This window comes from Dryobates pubescens, chromosome 7 (genome assembly GCF_014839835.1).
Source record: "Dryobates pubescens isolate bDryPub1 chromosome 7, bDryPub1.pri, whole genome shotgun sequence".
NCBI classification, from domain to species: Eukaryota; Metazoa; Chordata; class Aves; order Piciformes; family Picidae; genus Dryobates; species Dryobates pubescens.
Genome location: NC_071618.1, coordinates 38,925,960 through 38,946,284, shown reverse-complemented (window position 1 = coordinate 38,946,284; position 20,325 = coordinate 38,925,960). Strand labels below are relative to the sequence as shown.

At 45.1% G+C, this 20,325-nt stretch overlaps 1 protein-coding gene across 1 annotated transcript in view; it reads left to right on the top strand.

Moving 5' to 3' along the window:
* The window catches only part of ELF1 (E74 like ETS transcription factor 1), a 52,316-nt gene extending 35,537 nt beyond the window's left edge, over positions 1 to 16,779 (top strand). The window contains exons 6-9 of the mRNA XM_054163086.1: positions 4,224 to 4,416; positions 5,565 to 6,032; positions 10,077 to 10,079; positions 15,850 to 16,779. Coding sequence (XP_054019061.1) covers positions 4,224 to 4,416; positions 5,565 to 6,032; positions 10,077 to 10,079; positions 15,850 to 16,465 — 1,280 coding nt within the window. The 3' untranslated portion in view covers positions 16,466 to 16,779. The remainder of the gene's footprint in view (positions 1 to 4,223; positions 4,417 to 5,564; positions 6,033 to 10,076; positions 10,080 to 15,849) is intronic.
* Positions 16,780 to 20,325: the final 3,546 nt, after the last annotated feature.

Sequence of the window (20,325 nt, the reverse complement as noted above, 5' to 3'; positions counted from 1 at the left end):
TCACTTTAATTGCATGGCTTCTTGGAAGCTCTTCAACCCCCCTGCAGAGGCTGCTGCATTTGTAGTGAAGTGTTTGGGAGCATTGTATTAGTGTTTCTTGGACTGTGGTTATTTGGACAGATGATCTTGGAAAACATTTTCCATCTGTGTGTGTCTAATTCTGCATGGGGAGCTAATCAAAGCTGCCAGTTGGCAGCAGGAAGTACCAAGCCCTGAGTTTTGAGGGCAGTCGTAACGCAGCTTGAAGACACGAGCAGAAAACTTGGAGTTTTGATATTTCTCTAATTCCTCCTGTGTTTAAGAGGAAAGAAAGAAAATAAATCCCACATTAACTGGTAGAATAAATCATTTCCTCCTGCCTGAACTGTTCAACAGAGCCTGTCAGTTTTGTCAGCAGCTCAGTTGCCGTGCTGTTGGGTCCAGCATCTGCACCCGTGCCCAGGCTGGTGTTTGAACCCGATGTCCCAGGCCCCACCGAGATCTGGTGCGCTCAGAGGGAGCTGGAAATCAGCCTTCTCTTTGTCACCACAAGAGCCTGCACACATGCCTAGGGTCTGATCTGCTTGCATGAGTGCAGTACTTCCCTGGGCAAAAGCCCAACCAAACGTGGAAGGTGGTGGCATAACAGAATAGAATTAACCAGGTTGGAAGAGACCTTTGAGATCATCGAGTCCAACCTATCATCCAACACTGTCTAATCAATTAAACCATGGCACTGAGCACACCATCCAGTCTCTTCCTAACCACCTCCAGTGATGGTGACTCCACCACCCCCCTGGGCAGCCCATTCCAATAGCCAATCAGTCTTTCAATGAAGAATTTCTTCCTAACATCCATCCAAGAACATCAGACACTCCTGAAACCCAAACAAATCACGACGCTAACAAATTGTTATCATTTGGGTTGGTTTGATTTCTGGTTTTGTGTGGGGTTTTGATTGTTTGGGGTTTTTTTCCCCCTCTTTTTAGAGGATTTTCTGCAACAACTGGAAAAAAAACTAGTTAGCAAACAATTGGCTATTTTGCCAGCAATTCTGAGTATGCATCGATGATTTATTGTTTAATGAAAACCTGATTTTTAATTAGGAACAAAAGTGTCAGAGGGACATCCAAGTAGCACTCCACTGAAATAATATAAAGGATTAAAAGCAGCTAGCCACAGAATGAAAAGGCAGAGGGGTTTGTGTTGATGATAGCATGGATATGCTGTATTTCACATTCTGTTGTTACCAAATTGCTAATTCAGAAGGAATTAAAAGAGGAGCGTGGTGCCTGAAACCGCTGCCTGTTGCGCAAAAGGCTACAGCCAAAGCATTTGGTTTGCATTTTGAGGAGCACAGAATTAAAGCAAAAGGGATATTGCTATAAACTGGCCACGGCAGGAAAGCAGACAGAACATCAGGAGGGTTGTCTGTCTCTCAGTATTCCCTAAGGGAAACGTGCATGCTAAAATACCAAGCCCTCCATGTAATTATCTGGTGTGATGCGCAGGGAAAAGAGTGTTTGCTACGTATTTCTTCTGCTGTGATGCAGAGAAAGTTCAGAGATTCTGCCTGTGAGCCAGGCAGGCTTGATTTTCACTGGCAGCCCTTTCTTCACAGTGATTTTCAGTGGCTAAGCACTGACAAATTTTCAGATTGCCTTGATGCATTTTGAGTCTAGATTACAACAGAAGCATTCACAGATTGGAAGGTGAGTGGCTGGGAATAACTCTCACTGCTGTCTGAGGAGTTTTAACCTTTGCCTTCAGGGTGTCTGAAAGTAAGCAGGCTGAATGTTTTAAGTGAATTGGTAGACATTTATTACAAAGGCAATTTTGGGTTTGGTCTCTTAATTTTGGGTTTTTTTTTCCACTCTGGAATGGAATGGAATAGAATGGGATGGGATGGGATGGGATGGGATGGGATGGAATGGAATGGAATGGAACGGAATGGAATGGAATAGAGTGGAACAGAATAGAATAGAGTAGAGTAGAATAGAATAGAATAGAATAGAATAGAATAGAATAGAATAGAATAGAATAGAATGGAATAGGAGGGAATGGAATGGAATGGAATGGAATGGAATGGAATGGAATGGAATGGAATGGAATGGAATGGAATGGAATGGGAGGGAATGGAACAGAATATAATAGAATGGGAGGGAATGGAATAGAATAGAATAGAATAGAATAGAATAGAATAGAATAGAATAGGAGGGAATGGAACAGAATAGAATAGAATGGGAGGGAATAGAATAGAATAGAATAGAATAGAATAGAATAGAATAGAATAGAATAGAATAGAATTAGAATGGAATGGAATGGAATGGAATGGAATGGAATGGAATAGAATGGAATGGAATAGAATGGAATGGAATAGAATGGAATAGAATAGACCAGGTTGGAACAGACCTTCAAGATCATAGAGTCCAACCTATCTAGTTTCCACCTGCTGAAATTGCTGATAACATTTTGTACTGCCAGTACTGATGGCTTTGCTGAATATTTGCAAGACATAGTGGATAATACAGTAGTATAGGAGTTTTAATCTCTAAGACACCTCCTCTTGTTGAAAAAAGAGTTCAGACTGGTGGTAATTAAAGTTGAAAAAACCTGCTGGGTTAAATTGAAGCTAACAAAAGAGATCCTGATGCACGGGGAATCAGTTTTTGTGAAGCTCAAAAACCCTGTGCCTGCTGTCCTTGCTTGTGGTTTTCTGCAGCTGCTTGTGGAAGATGATGCTTTCATATAAGAAGTTTTCTCATCCTTTCTCAGGCTAACAGCTTATCACTAAGAAGCTTCTGTGCAGCTTTAAGTGTCCAAAAGAACATCAGACACCAAAAGCCTTTAAAAAAAGCAGGGAAAAGACTCTCATTAGTTAGAAGAGTTTAGACTCCTCAGATGGGTTTTCAGGGAAAAAAAATATATGCAAATTTCAGTGTTCACACTCTTTGAGTTTAATGATGTTTCTTTATACGTAGTAAACACTGAACAGGTGTGACAGATTCACGTGTGTAAGTGCTTTTGCCCGCTCAATGGTACAATGAAATTTGGATGTTGTCTACCATTAAGTGCAAGCACTCATTGGATTAGAGAAAAAAATAACCTGAACTTTATTCTTGAAGGCTTGCCCACCTCTGCATGTGCCACTGATTGCCCCATATTGATCTGATTTTTGAAGCAAGTATTTGTCTAGCCTTTTAAAGGATTAGAACACTCACCTTAATTCAGCAAAGTAGTTATCACAGTATCACAGTATCGCCAAGGCTGGAAGAGACCTTGAGGATCATCAAGTCCAACCTGACTCCACAAACCCCATGACTAGACCATGGCACCAAGTGCCATGTCCAATCTCCTCTTGAACACCTCCGGGGATGGTGACTCCACCACCTCCCCGGGTGGCCCATTCCAATGGTGAACGACTCTCTCGGTGAAGAACTTTCTCCTCACCTCGATCCTAAACTTCCCCTGGTGCAGCTTGGGACTGTGCCCTCTTGTTCTGGTGCTGGTTGCCTGGGAGAAGAGACCAACCCCTTCCTGGCTGCAACCACCTTTCAGGTAGTTGTAGAGGGCAATGAGGTCTCCCCTGAGCCTCCTCTTCTCCAGGCTAAACAACCCCAGCTCCCTCAGCCTCTCCTCACAGGGCTTGTGCTCAAGGCCTCTCCCCAGCCTTGTTGTCCTTCTCTGGACACGTTCAAGAGTCTCAATGTCCTTCTTAAACTGAGGGGCCCAGAACTGGACACAGGACTCAAGGTGTGGCCTAACCAATGCAGAGTCCAGGGGCATAATGACCTCCCTGCTCCTGCTGGCCACACTATTCCTAATGCAGGCCAGCACTTCATTGCCAGCACTTTCAGAGGACACATCTGAACGTTTCTGTTCCAGATAAAAGAGCAGTGACTGCTTCTGTTACTGGATTAGGCAGAAGGGAAGTCTGTTCATAGGTAACTAATGCTGTCTAACATTGGTGGTTGGAACAAAGTGACTGTAGGTTGATTATTACCTGGTTCTCTAAGTTATAAAACAGTGGGTAGGGTGTTTGGGCACCCAGATTCTAACTAACACGAATCTCATGCCTTTCCATCACTATTTCCTAGTCTTGTGGATGGTAGAGTGTTGGTAAATATATCAGCTTATTAATGTTTAGGTTATTTACATCATTATTAAAATACAGTCAACTAATATTTGTTTCTCTCTTCTTTGTTTTTTTTTCCCCTCTGTGTCCTGATATACTTTAATTTTAGGCAATACCATTTATCTCTGGGAGTTCTTACTAGCCCTGCTCCAGGACAAAGCTACCTGCCCTAAATACATCAAATGGACTCAAAGAGAGAAGGGCATTTTCAAACTGGTGGATTCCAAGGCTGTGTCCAGGTTGTGGGGAAAGCACAAAAACAAACCTGACATGAATTATGAAACAATGGGTAGAGCTCTCAGGTATGTGCATTTTGATAATAGACTGATTTTGTTGCCTTAGTGTTTGCATGCATTAAATGGCCTTTCCCACTCCATGCAACAGGAGGAAGGTGTTAGTTTGGGAAATGCAGAAGTTATTTCAGCAAAATAAATAAGCTAACTAAAAGTAACCCTTACTAATATCAACCCATAATCATTTACCTTTGGTCTCAGCTCACACATTTTCAGTGCTACTGGGAAAACTGCATCTCCATTGTCAGCCACTGACAAAAGTAGAATAGAATAGAATAGAATAGAATAGAATAGAATAGAATAGAATAGAATAGAATAGAATAGAATAGAATAGAATAGAATAGAATAGAATCAACCAGGTTGGAAAAGACCCTTGAGATCGTCAAGTCCAACCCATCACCCAACACCATCCAATCAACCAAACCACGGCACCAAGTGTCTCATCCAGTCTCCTCTCAAACACTCCTAGTGATGGTGACTCCACCACCTCCCTGGGCAGCACATTCCAATGGCCAACGACTCTCTCAGTGAAGGACTTTCTCCTCACCTTGAGCTTAAACTTCCCCTGGCACAGCTTGAGACCGTGTCCTCCCGTTATGGCGCTGCTTGCCTGGGAGAAGAGACCAGCCCCCCCCGGCTACAACCTCCCTTCAGGTAGTCGCAGACAGCAACAATTAGGAGACCAAATGCTCCATGTTTTAATTTATTTTCTGAAAAGACAGTCATGAATTGAGGTATATTAATGAAATCATTTGTACTGGTTGAAAATCATAGAATCATTAAGGTTGGCAAAGACCTCAGAGATCATCAAGTCCAACCTGTCACCCCGCATTTCATGACTAATGAAACTGTGGCTTCAAGTGCCATGTCCAGTACCTTTCTGAACACCTCCAGGGACGGTGACTCCACCACCTCCCTGGGCAGCACATTCCAGTGGCCAGTAACTGTTTCTGTGAAGAACTTTCTCCTCACCTCAAGCCTGAGGGAAAAATAGGCTATTGAATTGGCCACTTTTTTATACTGAAGAAACTAGGCACTTAAAGTGCTATTTGCTTGTTACTGCTGGCCTTGTTTAGAGGGGGGGTTGTGACCTTTGTGTTTGGCTGTTTCCTTTGTAACAAACCCTATGTGACTTGATGTGCGTGTGTTTTAAACAGATACTATTACCAAAGAGGAATACTGGCTAAAGTAGAAGGTCAGCGCCTAGTGTATCAATTTAAAGAAATGCCAAAAGATCTCATCTACATAGATGATGAAGAAGCAAGCCCTAGCACAGAATCATCAGATTCGAGTCTGCTCTCGACTCCTGTGGCCAATAGAAACCAGTCGAGCAGATCTAGGTCGTCTGCGAACGGGGGAGCAAAGGGAGGATCGACCGCAGCGCTCAAAACAGGAAACGCCAAGCCTGCGAAGCTGAAGGAGCACATAGAAGTTGTACAGCAGCAAATGCCTGGCTTGACTTCAGAAGTTTTGAGGACAATGCAGTCTCCACAGCCAGTATATCCCACTCAGCTTTATCGGACAGTTCACGTAATGCAGCCCTTGCAGCCCCTCCCAGAAGGACATGCAGCTGTAGCCAGTAATGTTCCAGACGAAAGCTTAAACCCCTCGGTTCAGAACATAAGGTAAGAAAATGTACAGAAAGCAGATGTATAAATAGCAGTTGAATAGAATAGAATAGAATAAGCCAGGTTGGAAGAGACCTTCAAGATCATCGCATCCAACCTATCATCCAAAACCACCTAATCAACTAAACCATGCAACCAAGCACCCTGTCAAGTCTTCTCCTAAACACCTCCAATGATGGTGACTCCACCACCTCCTCAGGCAGCCCATTCCAATGGGCAATCACTCTCTCTGTGTAGAACTTCCTCCTAACCTGCAGCCTTAACCTCCCCTGGTGCAGCTTGAGACCCTCTTGTGTCCTCTTGTTCTGGTGCTGGTTGCCTGGGAGAAGAGACCAACCCCCTCCTGGCTACAACCTCCCTTCAGGTAGTTGTAGAGAGCAAGAAGGTCTCCCCTGAGCCTCCTCTTCTGCAGGCTAAGCAACCCCAGCTCCCTCAGCCTCTCCTCACAGGGCTTGTGTTCCAAAACCCTCACCAACTTTGTTGCCCTTCTCTGGACATGTTACAGCAACTCAACATCCTTCCTACACTGAGGGGCCCAGAACTGGACACAGTACTCAAGGTGTGGCCTAACCAGCGCAATGTACAGGGGTACAATGACTTCCCTGCTCCTGCTGGCCACACTGTTCCTGATGCAGGCCAGGATGCCATTGGCCCTCTTGGCTGCCTGAGCACACTGCAGGCTCATGTTCAGCCTACCATCGACCAGTACCCCCAAGTCCCTCTCTGCCTGACTGCTCTCCAGCCACTCTGACCCCAGCCTGTAGCACTGCATGGGGTTGCTGTGGCCAATGTGCAGCACCCGGCACTTGGACTTGTTAAATGCCATGCCATTAGACTCTGCCCATCTGTCCAGCCTGTTGAGGTCCCTCTGCAGAGCCTCTCTACCCTCCAGCAGATCAACTCCTGCCCCCAGATTGGTGTCGTCAGCAAATTTACAGATGATGGACTCGATGCCCTCATCCAGATCATCAATAAAGATGTTAAAGAGCATGGGGCCCAGTACTGATCCCTGGGGCACACCACTAGTGACTGGCTGCCAGCTGGATGTGGCACCATTCACCACCACTCTCTGGTCTCGGCCTTCCAGCCAGTTCCTAACCCAAACCAGTGTGTTCCTGTCCAAGCCATGGGCTGACAGCTTGGCCAGGAGTTTGCTGTAGGGGACAGTGTTAAAGGCCTTGCTTAAGTCCAGGTAGAATACATCCACAGCCTGCCCCACATCCACCAGGTGGGTCACCTGATCATAGAAGGAGATCAGGTTGGTCAGGCAGGACCTGCCCTTGCTAAATCCATGCTAAATAAATCACTAAGTGATGGCTAGATGGACTAGTTTCTTTCTTGTGCTTCAAAAATGTGCTCATCTGCCAGCTTGGTGTCCATGTGGCTGACCCTAGGAACTGGGAGTTACCGTAGCATACTTTGACATGACCAACTTTGCTGCCCTTCTCTGGACACATTCCAGCAACTCAACATCTTTCCTAAACTGAGGGGCCCAGAACTGGACACAGGACTCAAGGTGTGGCCTAACCAGTGCAGAGTCCAGGGGCACAATGACTTCTCTGCTCCTGCTGGCCATGCTGTTCCTGATGCAGGCCAGGATGCCATTGGCCTTGTTGTCCACCTGGGCACACTGCTGGCTCATGTTCAGCCTACTACCAACCAGCGTCCCCAGGTCCCTTTCTGTTTGGCTGCTCTCCAGCCACTCTGACCCCAGCCTGTAGCACTGCATGGGGTTGCTGTGGCCAATGTGTGGAGCCTGGCACTTGGATGTGTTAAATCTCATGCCCTTGGACTCTGCCTATCTCTCCATACCTTGGGCCATGAAAGCTGAAGTATTTTTTGTAGCTATTGGGAGGCACTGTAAAATAGATTGGAAGGAGTTACTGTTTTTAAGTAGACAACCTCTACTCTCATTTGTCTTCCAATTCTAAAATGCATGAGTTGAAAATAAATTGTGTTTTGCTTATTGTTCTAAATAGCTAGAATTAGTGCAGGGTGTGCACAGGGGAGGGAGGGGTTATATTTGATCAGTTTATGTGAAAGGTAAAGAATTTGAAAACAACCCCAAAAAACCCCCAAATCAAACAAAAAACACTGCAAAACAACAACAAATAAACAAACTCCCACAAACAAACAACACAACCAAAAAACCTACAAGCCAGTTTTGGAATTGATTTAGGGAATTAAAAATCAAGTGATGTCCTGTAAGTTCTTAAAGCTTAGGAATGAAGCTATTATGCAGTCTTATGATTTCAGGGTTGGTGAAGGATTTCATTGCTTGTAAAAACTGGCTAGGTCAATACAGTGAAAGGGAGCAAGTGCAGACATAATTGAAGCTCTACAGGATCATTTAAGTCAGTAGAATAGTACTATTGAACATTAATGGGGCATAAGTTCAGCAATTTGCAGGGCTGTATAGCTCTAGGCTAGACCTAGACTGGATTACATATCAGCCATTGGAATGGGCTGCCCAGGGAGGTGGTGGAGTCCCCATCACTGGAGGTGTTTAGGAGGAGACTGGATGGGGTGCCGTGGTTTAGTTGATTAGATGGTGTTGGGTGGTAGGTTGGACTCAATGGTCTCAAAGGTCGCTTCCAACCTGGTTAATTCTATTCTGAAACCAGTATTAATAGTATAGATGGTATCAAAACCATGGTAACAAGAAGTATAAACCTAGCAATGTGAGCAGGCAGGAAGTCCAGTCTAAGGTTTGGAAAGCTGCTCAATGACATTATGACATCCAATTAGTGCATTACAGTATTTCACAATTGGACCTTGAGCAATAAATGACTAAGTGGAAAAAAGTAGTAGATACATGTGTGAAGTTAGGATGAGGCAAAAGCCTTAAACCCTTAGACTTCTGTATTGTGACAGTTCTAATCCATTGTTTGCAACTTAAAGCATTATTCTACAATGTCTTTAGTGTCTTGCATGCAGGGAAAAGAAAAGAGACCCATCCCATCTGTTCTGTGCAGCACATAATTGCTGAATGGTGTGGAAGTGTTGCTGGTTAAGGAAGAATGTACTAAGGTGTGTGAGCAGTTAAGAGTGAAAATGAAACTACAACCCAGGATTTGGGGGCTCTGTCTCAAAGTGTGAACATCTTAGACCCACATAAATTTGCCTTGTGCAATGGAGTGTCTGAATTTTATTCATATAAGGGTTTTTTCTCTCTTCTTCATGGAAGTAAATTATCTTCCCTCTGCAGCAGTTTGCTGCTGTTTGCATTCTGAGAAGAAAAACTATATACATAAAATATTCAGGATTATTAGGGGTCAAAACACTTGGCTTCTTAACACTGAACTATATCCTTCAGGGAACTCTGAACACACATATTGTCTGCTGAGGAAGTTGGCAAAAGAGTCTCACTTCATGAATCTTGTGAAAGGCTCGTGTCACCATCCCTCACCTTCATGAGGCAGCACTGACTGGTAAAGTCAGAGCATTGCTGGGAGAGTGTGGGAGCCATTCCCCAGGGCCTTTCTGCCTTTCTCAAAGGAATGTGCATCAAACAGCAAGGGCTGGTTCTTCACAGGAGACAGTGGCTTCATTTATAGCTGCACAAACCTCATACAGAGTTTTGTGTATTTTGAGTGGAGGGTAGTGCCTTACTCTGAAGTGGAAAGGTCTTGGCTTTTGATGCACTGCTGTATGCAGAGGAGATAGTAAGTGTGTTTCTTACCAAGGTTAGATGCCTCTTAGAATCAAAGAATCATAGAATCAACAAGGCTGGAAAAGACTTCCAAGATCATCAAGTCCAAGCTGTCACCCAACACCTCATGACTACTAAACCATGGCACCAAGTGCCACATCCAATCCCTTTTTGAACAGCTCTGGGGACGGTGACTCTACCACCTCCCTGGGCAGCACATTCCAATGGCTAAAAACTCTCTCTGGAAAGAACTTTCTCCTGATTTTGAGCCTAAACTTCCCCTGGTGCAGCTGGAGACTGTGTCTTCATGTTCTGGTGCTGGTTGCCTGGGACATGAGACCAACCCCCTCCAAGCTACAACCTCCCTTCAGGTAGTTGTAGACAGCAAGTAGGTCTCCCCTGAGCGTCCTTCAGGCTAGACAATCCCAGCTCCCTCAGCCTCTCCTCACAGGGCTGTGCGCAAGACATCTCCCCAGCCTTGTTGCCCTTCTCTGGACACGTTCAAGTGTCTCAATGTCCTTCTTCAATTGAGGGGTCCAGAACTGGACACAGGACTCAAGGTATGGCCTAACCACTGCTGAGTCCAGGGGCACAGTGACTTCCCTGCTCCTGGTGGCCACACTATTTCTGATGCAGGCCAGGATGCCGTTGGCCTTCTTAGTCACCAGGGCACACTGCTGGCTCATGTTCAGCCAGCTGTCAACCAGCACCTCCATGTCCCTTTCTGCCTGGCTGCTCTCCAGCCACTCTGACCCCAGCCTGTAGTGCTGCATGGGGTCACTGTGACCAAAGCGCAGCACCCAGCACTTGGACTTGTTGAATGCCATCATGTTGGACTAAATGTTGCAGTTAATTCATCCTGAAGGTGACACAAGCATGGACCACAGTGGCAAGATTCTCATTCAAGAAGAGAATGAAGTAGCTGAAGGTGAACAATGTTTTTTCTGGGCCTGAGCATTCTGTGTAAGAGTAGTGATGAAGCCAATAATGTGCCCACACAGTGGATTGTCCCAATAAGCAGAGGGAGCCTTTGAAAGTCATGATGTATTGGTGGTCTCACTGCACTGATGCTGAAAAATAGACAGATTTGCCTGGCATGAGTTTGTAGACTCTGAAAAGGTGATTACAGCTGCTATTTCAAATGAATTGTTGTTGTCTTGTTCCATGTATGGAATGTTAGCTTGTGCAAGTTGTGCAGTGAATGTCACTGTGATGTCCTGTAGTTGTACTTTGCATCCTGTCTGTATTGGTTTTGCTTGAACTTGCATAACCACACAGACACATGGAGGCAGTCTGGCACTGTCCTGCTGAGATGTTGCATGGATCATCTGCTCTTGGCTTTTTCCTTAGATAAGAGTTAAATCAGCCCAACATCAGCTAATGTTGTAGCCCACCAGATTCTTGCTGTTCCTATAGGAATGGTGAATATAAACAGTCACAGGTGTCAGTCTCCTGGGACTTGATGGGAGAACATGAGCAAAGGAATACAAGGCCAGCTGAGGACTTCTAGATAATCAGAAACTTCTGGTTAATGTTTGGAAGGCCTTACTTTGATCATCCAGCACTGGTGCACATCCTTTGCTTCTCTTTGTAGTTAGATGGTAGTCTTCTGTTAGGGCAACAAATTAGGTCTTCATGCTCCAAAGCAAGGCCTGCAGTAGGAGCACTACAGCACAGAGACTAGCAGATGCTGTTGGATCTGGCTCACTACTGGCTGTAGCCTTCCCTAAAGGAAGTGGGGGGGAGCAGATCATTATTTCAAAGAGCTTATCTCTGTCACCTCTTATGTGAAGGCTTGACTGCATTTCAAGTTTCAGGGCAGTGAGGACAATGCCCTTCCTGATGGAGGTGTTGGTCAGAAATAGGCTGATGTAGTCTCAGTGGGCTTCTACAAGAAACTGAACTTACAACAGGATGTGTTTCTCAGAACATGTTTACAGCAGGGACAACTTCTATCACAGCAAAGTCTTTGTGTATAACCAAACATTTTGATGTGATTTTCCTGCAGCTAAGATAACCTTTTCTTAAGCCCACTTCTGATTTAAGTTCTGTGATAGATAGGAAGAAGGCTGCTTCTGGAAGAGATTTCAGTGTCACCTAGACAGATGAATTTTCTTTCTGCACAATAAGAAGCTATCCACAGGAGGTTGTCTGTGGCACTGTTGAAAGAGGTGGGGTTTCTGCAGCAGCAAAGTTAGTAGCAAAGTTTCTGAGTTTAAATTCAGCTGAGTGTGCAGTTCTGAAAAATTCTGGAAAGAAGACTGTAAGACACCAGACTGAAGAGTTGAGTGCTCTGTGTCTGTCCTCATGATGCATGAGATTATCCATGCTAAGAGCTAGGCAAGAACAGGCAAGTTCCACACTCCTTTGGAGGAGACTGTGTTCAGACTGGGTATGAAGGCATCAAGTGCATGCCACGGACATCTCACCCTAGACTGCTTAGCAGATTGTGTCTGCATGGCTTGTGCTCCAGAAGGGCTGGTGAGTGTGAGGCAAAATGTTAGGGTGAAGTATTGACAGGATTATTGACAATTCAGGATCACATACATGAGTGGAGCTGTGGACCAGTTTGCAGTGCTGGGCTGCTTCCTATAGTAACGTGAGAGGCTGCCTCGACTCGGGCATCTGAAGTGGTTCTAACAAGCAAATTCCACCTCTTCACCTCCCTCACTCTTCCTGGCTTCACTGAGTGGATTGCTTGTAACCAGTTAATTGTTCAAATGGTGAAAGTCCCTGGAAAGTCACCCATTTATCTCAAGGCCATCGTTTCCTGTGTAGCTGTAGACTGAACAATGTGTACGTTGGAGAGGAAGTTTGTTTGCATTACCTTTCTCTCTGTTTTGTTTAATGTTGCTTTGTTTCCTTTTCTCATTGTGCTGTGCACTACTTTGTCTACCTTGGCTTGCAGCTTCAAAAAATAGTCTTTTCAGTATCTTCTCCCTTTCTGCATTTCATAAGTTTCACATAAATCACCACGAATAAACTTGATTTGCCTGCCTGCCACTGACTGTTTGCTTTAGCACTAGTTACCTCTTGAGGAGCTAACGTGATACTGCACAATTTCTAGGCTTTTAGCAGTACCAAAGGGATCAAGGAATAGATGATAATTTCCTGCCAAGCTAAAAGAACTTCAGAATTCTTGTCATTCTTTTCTCAATTGTAACCAGATTGTTTTATGGCAGCATTTGCCTTTTCAGCACTGTTGCTCAATGTTCTTTCTGTAACCTCAGCAAGAACTGTTACTTGCCCAATAGATTTGTACCTCAGAGCAGGAGGAGTGTTAACAAATGGGCAGTGAAATTCAGAGGCAGAGAAAAATACATAGTTCAAAGTACCTAAAACAATACTAGCCCAGTGTAAACACACCACTTTAAGTAGTGTGTACATTTATGTAGGTTTTGCTGTTTGTGGGGTTTTGTGGAGGTTTTTCGGTTGGGTTTTTAATTGTAAACCAGGCAACATTATTAACCAAGACAGTGGTTTCTTCAGTGATGTTCAAGGCTAACTGAGCAGATAGGTTTTTAGTTTGTAAGCAGACACAGTTGTCAGTGGCCTTACCAGCTAAGGCAAATACCTTGTTTGGCCACCATTAACATAAATAAGGACATATATTTATGGTGCTGTGTGCTACTTAAATCTGTGCTTGTACAGGCATCTGCTGCATGCCATCCCTGTTAGCAAGCTCTGTGTGTGTATACATACATGTGTAGATATGTGTGTATCATATACGTGTCCTGACTGATGGAGAAGGTAGAGCCCCTGGATTACACTGTTAGACACAGTGCAGGTAAGGGACATGCTTTCAGGAGAAATAAAATGGTTTGACATCAATGTGCAACTGCTAATTACAGTGTGCTGAGACAGATGGTCTGGTTGGGTTCTGCAAGAGCTGTTGCTCAAAGTGCTTTGCAGAGTATCTTCTGCATTGATTAGATTTAGTTCACACTTTCTGAGGTTGTCCTTTGCAGCCACTGAGTAGCTAGACACTTTAAAACAACAACAAACAACAACCAACCAACCAACCAACCAAAACAAACAGCTAAAGAACCAGAAAGTAGCTTCCAAGTAACACTTGGATGGCATACCAGCACAGGGTAGCAGCCTTAGCTGCTGCTTTCAAAACTGCAACTATTGGGTTGATCTTAATCCTTCCAGCTCCAGAAGGTTTCTTCATGGATTAAGAAGCTTGCCTGATATCTGCTCTAATATTTTTAATCTTTTCTCATGGCAAGTGTCAGCTTTCTTTTCCTTCTTATCTTTTCTACTTCCATTGCTGATCTCTGTAGACTTCCCTGGGTTGAGCTTGTATCTATATGCATATAGATGTTGACTTGCTGGAACGTGTCCAGAGAAGGGCAACAAAGCTGGGGAGGGGTTTGGAGCATAAACCCTATGAGGAGAGGCTGAGGGAGCTGGGGTTGCTGAGCCTGGAGAAGAGGAGGCTCAGGGGAGACCTTCTTGCTCTCTACAACTACCTGAAGGGAGCTTGTAGACAGGTGGGAATTGGTCTCTTCTCCCAGGCAACCAGCATCAGAACAAGAGGACACAGTCTCAAGCTGCACCAGGGGAAGTTTAGGCTGGATGTTAGGAAGAAATTCTTCCCAGAAAGAGTGATTGGCCATTGGAATGTGCTGCCCAGGGAGGTGGTGGAGTCACCATCCCTGGAGGTGTTTAGGAAGAGACTGGATGGGGTGCATGGTGCAATGCTTTAGTTGATTAGGTGGTGTTGGGTGATAGGTTGGGCTTGAGGATCTCAAAGGCATTTTCCAGCCTGGTTAATAATGTTCTACTCTACTGTTGTGCTTTGAGCCTGATACCAGCTGGGTTACTGGAGCTGCTCTTGCTAGAGCAATCTTGTGGAGCTCAGCTAGAAGCCCTTCCCAGAGGTCTCAGCTGAGAGAGACCTGGGAAATCCTCTACGAATTTTCCTTTGCTTGTCTGCTGCTGCATTAAAACAGGGAAATGCAGCTCCCTGTGCAGTTGGACTACTGCCAGCAGCAGCATCTGCATCCACATTGCCCCATAGCCTCAGGATCACGTAAGTCCTGCTTTGGTAAGCCTTTTCTGTTGTAGCTGGGATAACCAAGGCATGGTTTTAAATTGAAATTTGGAACATGTTGAGTCTGATCTGAATGATCAGTAGCTAAATGCTGGCAAGCAGGATTTCACAGAGCTGTGAAAAGTAAGTACTATGTGGGCAGAAGGACATTCCAAGGTAGATACATAAATATAGGTAACCCTTACAGCATAGCTGAGGATCTGTCTTCAGAAGGAAGAACGTGCAGTGTTGTGCATGGGCTTGAAAGTACAAATGCTGACAGTAAATTGCTTTCCCTCTACAGTGATTTTCAGCAGGGGCATTAATAAGCTAGGAAGAAGACAAGACAGTTGGTGTTGGGTTTTTTTGGCCAGTGTCATGTACATTCAAGAAAACACAAAAGGGAGCTTAAGACTGTAAAAGAGAAGGAGGGCAGTCAGGAGAAAACACTGAAGAGAAGCAGGAAGGTTGGAGAAAACTTTGCAGAACATGCAGAAGGAAAGAATGGTGTGGCATGGTGGAGCAAGCTGTGGGAGGGTGTCAAAGCAGTTGCCCTTCCCTTCCTCTTTCCCACCCCTGTGGAAATTATTTGCCTTACCAGGATTCTGTTGTGGTTTGAGTCTTTTGTTTGGGGGTTTATTTGCATGACTGGACTCTATGCATTTCAGCCACATCTCTAAGTCACCGTTGTCCACTGTAGCAGTGTACTTCAGCACTCCAGCTGTTAACCCTCTTTGTTCTCTCATCTGTATGTACACAGAAGATAATGTGGTACCCAGGTCTGTGAGCCTGTAACTGATGGAATCATTCCCAACTGAAATGATGTTTTGGGAATAAATTCTGTTTATTTGCTTTACCAGAAGTAGTTTACAAGCCTAGCAAACAGAGAACTATTTGTCCTAGCGGTCTTGCTAGGACCAGGGAAGGTCCTGGCCATGGTTAGGGAACTGTGTTGCTGAATTCAGGTCAGGCCTAGTCCTCATTTTATTAGGAGATCAACTGCTACCTCTGGGTAAATGAAAAGTTTGTGTTGCCAAGGGATTTTTCAAAAGTAAATCTGTAATCATTGTTCAAAACTCAGTGTGGAAGTGTTCTGACCCTGTAATCTTCTCTAATCTTAACAGGACTTTACAGACTCCAACTCAAGTTCCAGTGGTTGTTTCTCCTGGAAATCAGCAGCTGCATACTGTAACACTCCAGACAGTGCCTCTTACTACAGTGATAGCCAGCACAGATCCAGCCTCATCAACAACACCCCAAAAATTCATCTTGCAAGCCATTCCTACTTCACAACCCATGACGGTTCTTAAAGAGAACGTCATGCTACAGTCTCAGAAGCCAGTCTCCCCTCCTTCCTCAATTGTGCTGAGCCCAGCCCAAGTTCAGCAGGTGCTCACCAGCAGCGTGCAGACAGTTTGCAATGGAACAGTCAACGCGTCTTCATCTCCATCCTTCAGTGCCACAACCCCTGTGGTAACGTTTTCGCCCAGCAGCTCCCAGGTGGTAGCTCACCCACCGGGCACGGTGATCACTTCAGTTATTAAAGCACCAGAAACGAAACAAATTGGCGTGCAGGGAGAGGTCAAAGAAGACGACAGCGACGACTTAGACGATACGGAGCAGCCGGAGCAGAGATTCCAGCAGCAGCCGTTTGTGATGGTGGTGTCCAATTCAAATGGTTTCCCATCCAACGTGCAAGTGAAGCAAGAAAACGAGCCCTTGGAACCCAGTTCATATTAATAAATTTGAAAAGGAAAAAAAAACCCAAACCAAAAAACCCCAAAACCAAAAGAAGATGACCCTGTGGATGATTGTTTTCATAAATGTGATGGGACCTTTTCAGTTCTGTACATACGATTCGACGCCCAAGCAAGTTGTTGCAAAGCTACTTAATTGCCGCAGTTAATTGTTAGAATTCATACTTTATAGAGTGGGGGTTTGATTTTTTTCTCTTCATTGCTAAATGTTATCCTACAGATAAAATGATCTATTACTCCTGGTGTCAGCAATAACAGGCATGAGGGAACATGCTGTCGACGCTCTGAAGGCTTTCTCCGGAGGCTGCTGGCCAAGGTGTCGAACTCGCTTTACGTCGTACGTGTTCAGCCTGTTGCCGATTTACACGGCCGTAACGTCGTCGTAGCCTTTCCTGTTTAATCCAGACGTGTATCACTTGAGTTCTACAGTTACTTTTAGTGGGACATTCTCATTCCATGTGTATGAATTTTGCTGATCAAGTATCTGTTTCACAGCGGCCAATTGCGCCGCCTTTCGGGCTTCGATCTGCAGGTGTCCTCCTGCGTTGATTCGTTCTTTTGCAGCACAAGCTTCTTGTGCGTGCAAAGTTGAATATACACTCCTGTTGAGAGTACACAAAGCATTTATTCCAGTAATGGACAAGGCCATTTCTATCTTTTATATGAAAACACCAGATATATTTAATTACAGAAGCTAACAGCATCACTACAGATGCAGAGGTTTCATGCCATTTTGCGCCTATGGAGCTTAACAGCCTTGCTTTCTACTTCAGATTATTTTGTAAGGGGCAGGGGGGAGGGCAAATTAAATACATACAATTTATGCAGGCATTTGGAGATTAATACTGCTAAGAGTTCTTCTTCTTCTTCTTCTTTTTTTATTGTAAATAATGTACATTCAATGTCACAGGGAAGTTGTTTTTTTTTTTTTTCCTCAGCTATAATTTGTTTCCATACAAATTTTTGATAGATGCAAATAAGATCATTATGTTTAGAGGTCTAATGTTATATTGTATTCATATTACAGAGTGAATTTGTATTTAAAGACAAATTTTTAAATGACAGAGCCCCCCGACCCGCGGGCCCTTGGCTTTTGTATTTTTAATTGGTTTATTACGAAAATAAATCAAGTGGAAAAACAGTCGGCTGCCTTGGTGGAGTCAGTGAAAAGGTTAGCTTAGCAGCGCCGTACCGCAGGGTCACCCAGCTTGGAAGAGACCTCAAGGATCATCGAGTCCGACCTGTTCACCACAGACCTCATGACTAGACCATGGCGCCAAGGGCCACGTCCAATCCCCTCTTGAACACCTCCAGGGATGGTGACTCCACCACCTCCACAGGCAGCACATTCAAATGGCGGGTTGTAGTGAGGCGGAGGTTGGTCTCTTCTCCCAGTACCAGAACAAGAGGACACAGTCTCAGGCTGCATCAGGGAAGGTTTAGGCTGGGGGTTAGGAGGACATTTTACACAGAGAGAGTGATTGCCCACTGGAATGGGTTGCCCGAGGAGGTGGTGGGGTCGCCATTGCTGGGGGTGTTCAGGGCGAGGCTTGACAGGATGCTTGGTTCCATGGTTTAGTTGATTAGGTGGTGTTGGATGATAGGTTGGACTTGATGATCTTGAAGGTCTCTTCCAACCTGGTCTATTCTATTCTATTCTATTCTATTCTATTCTATTCTATTCTATTCTATTCTATTCTATTCTATTCTATTCTATTCTATTCTATTCTCTGTGAAGAACTTTCTCCTCACCTCAAGCCTAAACTTCTCTCTACAACTACCTGAAGGGAGGTTGTAGACAGACGGATGTTGGTCTCTTCTCCCAGGCAAGCAGTACCAGAACAAGAGGACACAGTCTCAGGCTGCGCCAGGGGAGGTTCAGGCTGGATGTTAGAAAAAAGTTCTCTACAGAGAGAGTGATTGCCCATTGGAATGGGCTGCCTGGGGAGGTGGTGGAGTCGCCATCACTGGAGGTTTTTAGGAGGAGACTTGATTGGGTGCTTGGTGCTGTGGGTTAGTTGTTTGGGTGGTGTTGGATTGGTTGATGGGTTGGACATGATGATCTTGAAGGTCTCTTCCAACCTGGTTTATTCTATGTATTCTATGTATGTATTCCCCTGGTGCAGCTTGAGACTGTGTCCTCGTGTTCTGGTGCTGGTTGCCTGAGAGAAGAGACCAACCCTCACCTGGCTACAACCTCCCTTCAGGGAGTTGTAGAGAGCAATGAGATCACCCCTGAGCCTCCTCATCTCCAGGCTAAACAATCCCAGCTCCCTCAGCCTCTCCTCACAGGGCTGTGCTCGAGGCTACTTACCAGCCTCGTTGCCCTTCTCTGGACACGTTCAAGTGTCTCGATGTCCTTCTTAAACTGAGGGGCCCAGAACTGGACGCAGGACTCAAGGTGTGGCCTAACCAGTGCAGAGTACGGGGGCACAATGACTTCCCTGCTCCTGCTGGCCACACCATTCCTGATACAAGAAGGCTGGGGACAGACTCCTCAGGATATCAGGCAATGATAGGACTAGTGGGAATGGAATGAAGCTGGAGGTGGGGAGATTCAGGCTGGATGTGAGGAGGAAGTTCTTCCCCATGAGAGTGGTGAAGCCCTGGAATGGGTTGTCCAGGGAGGTGGTTGGGGCCCCGTCCCTGGAAGTGTTTAAGAGCAGGCTGGATGAGGCTCCGGCCAGCCTGATGTAGTGTGGGGTGTCCCTGCCCATGGCAGGGGGGTTGGAACTGGATGATCTTTGTGGTCCCTTTCAACCCTGACTGATATTATGATCCTAGGATACAGGCCAGGATGCCATTGGCCTTCATGGTTTAGTAGTCATGAGGTCAGGTTGGACTTGATGATCTTTGAGGTCTTTTCCAACCTTGCTGATTCTATGATTCTAAAACATAATTCTGGGCTGCTGTTCATCGCAGAGGTCATTGTGGCTTGTGTAAACACAACTGCTGGCCCAAACTGCCAGGGCTTCAAAACCTCACATATTGCAGTAATTCAGCAAAAGGTGGATTGAAAAGAAATGGGATGCCTGGGAAGATTAGAGGAATGCAAAAGGAAAGGAAATGTTTCCGTGATTGATCTTGTTTCATTGATTGATTTGTAGGGTTAAATTTAACTTAATAAGCCTATGAGTACTGGAAAAACTAATGGGAGCAGACTGTGGCAGAGCTGGTTGGGAGTAGTTGAATAGATGTAACTCGACAAACTGTTGTCAAATGAGCAGTTCCCTGCCACAGTTCCCTGTATTGAAATTAACTGCCCTGTTGAATTCAGTGTTTCTTCCTTCAGACTTCCACACACTTAGGCGTCCACTTGCAAATCCAATGTGCCTCATCCCACTTTCAGGAAGGCCAGCAGAATCCAAACTGAAGTGACTGCTGCCAGCTTAAGGGTGATTGTTTATCTGGCAGCACTCCCTGCAGCTAGGGAGTGCTGGCAGTACTGCTAAGAGCATGGGTATGCTTTGTGGAAGTGTTATCTGGTACAGTTCTCATGCTGAGGGCTAGTTTGGATTGATAGCACTGGAGAGGGAGGGTAGGGGTTTGAGTCAGACTGTAAGAGAGGGATGTTTTTTAGAAGTATTTCACAATACTGGGAATCTTACAATGCATCAGGCTGGAAAGGACCCTTGAAGGTCATCAAGGTCATCTGCCATAAGCAGGAACATCTTTGAACTACATCAGGTCGCTCAGGGTCCCAGCAGGTCCGACTTTGAAGGTGACCATGGATGGGGCCTCCACCAAGTCTCTGGACAACCTGTTTCAGTAAGTGGTAATGCTTGACTTTAATGAGGGAAACTATTTTGCTGAATTACTGGAAATATGCAAAAATATCAATCA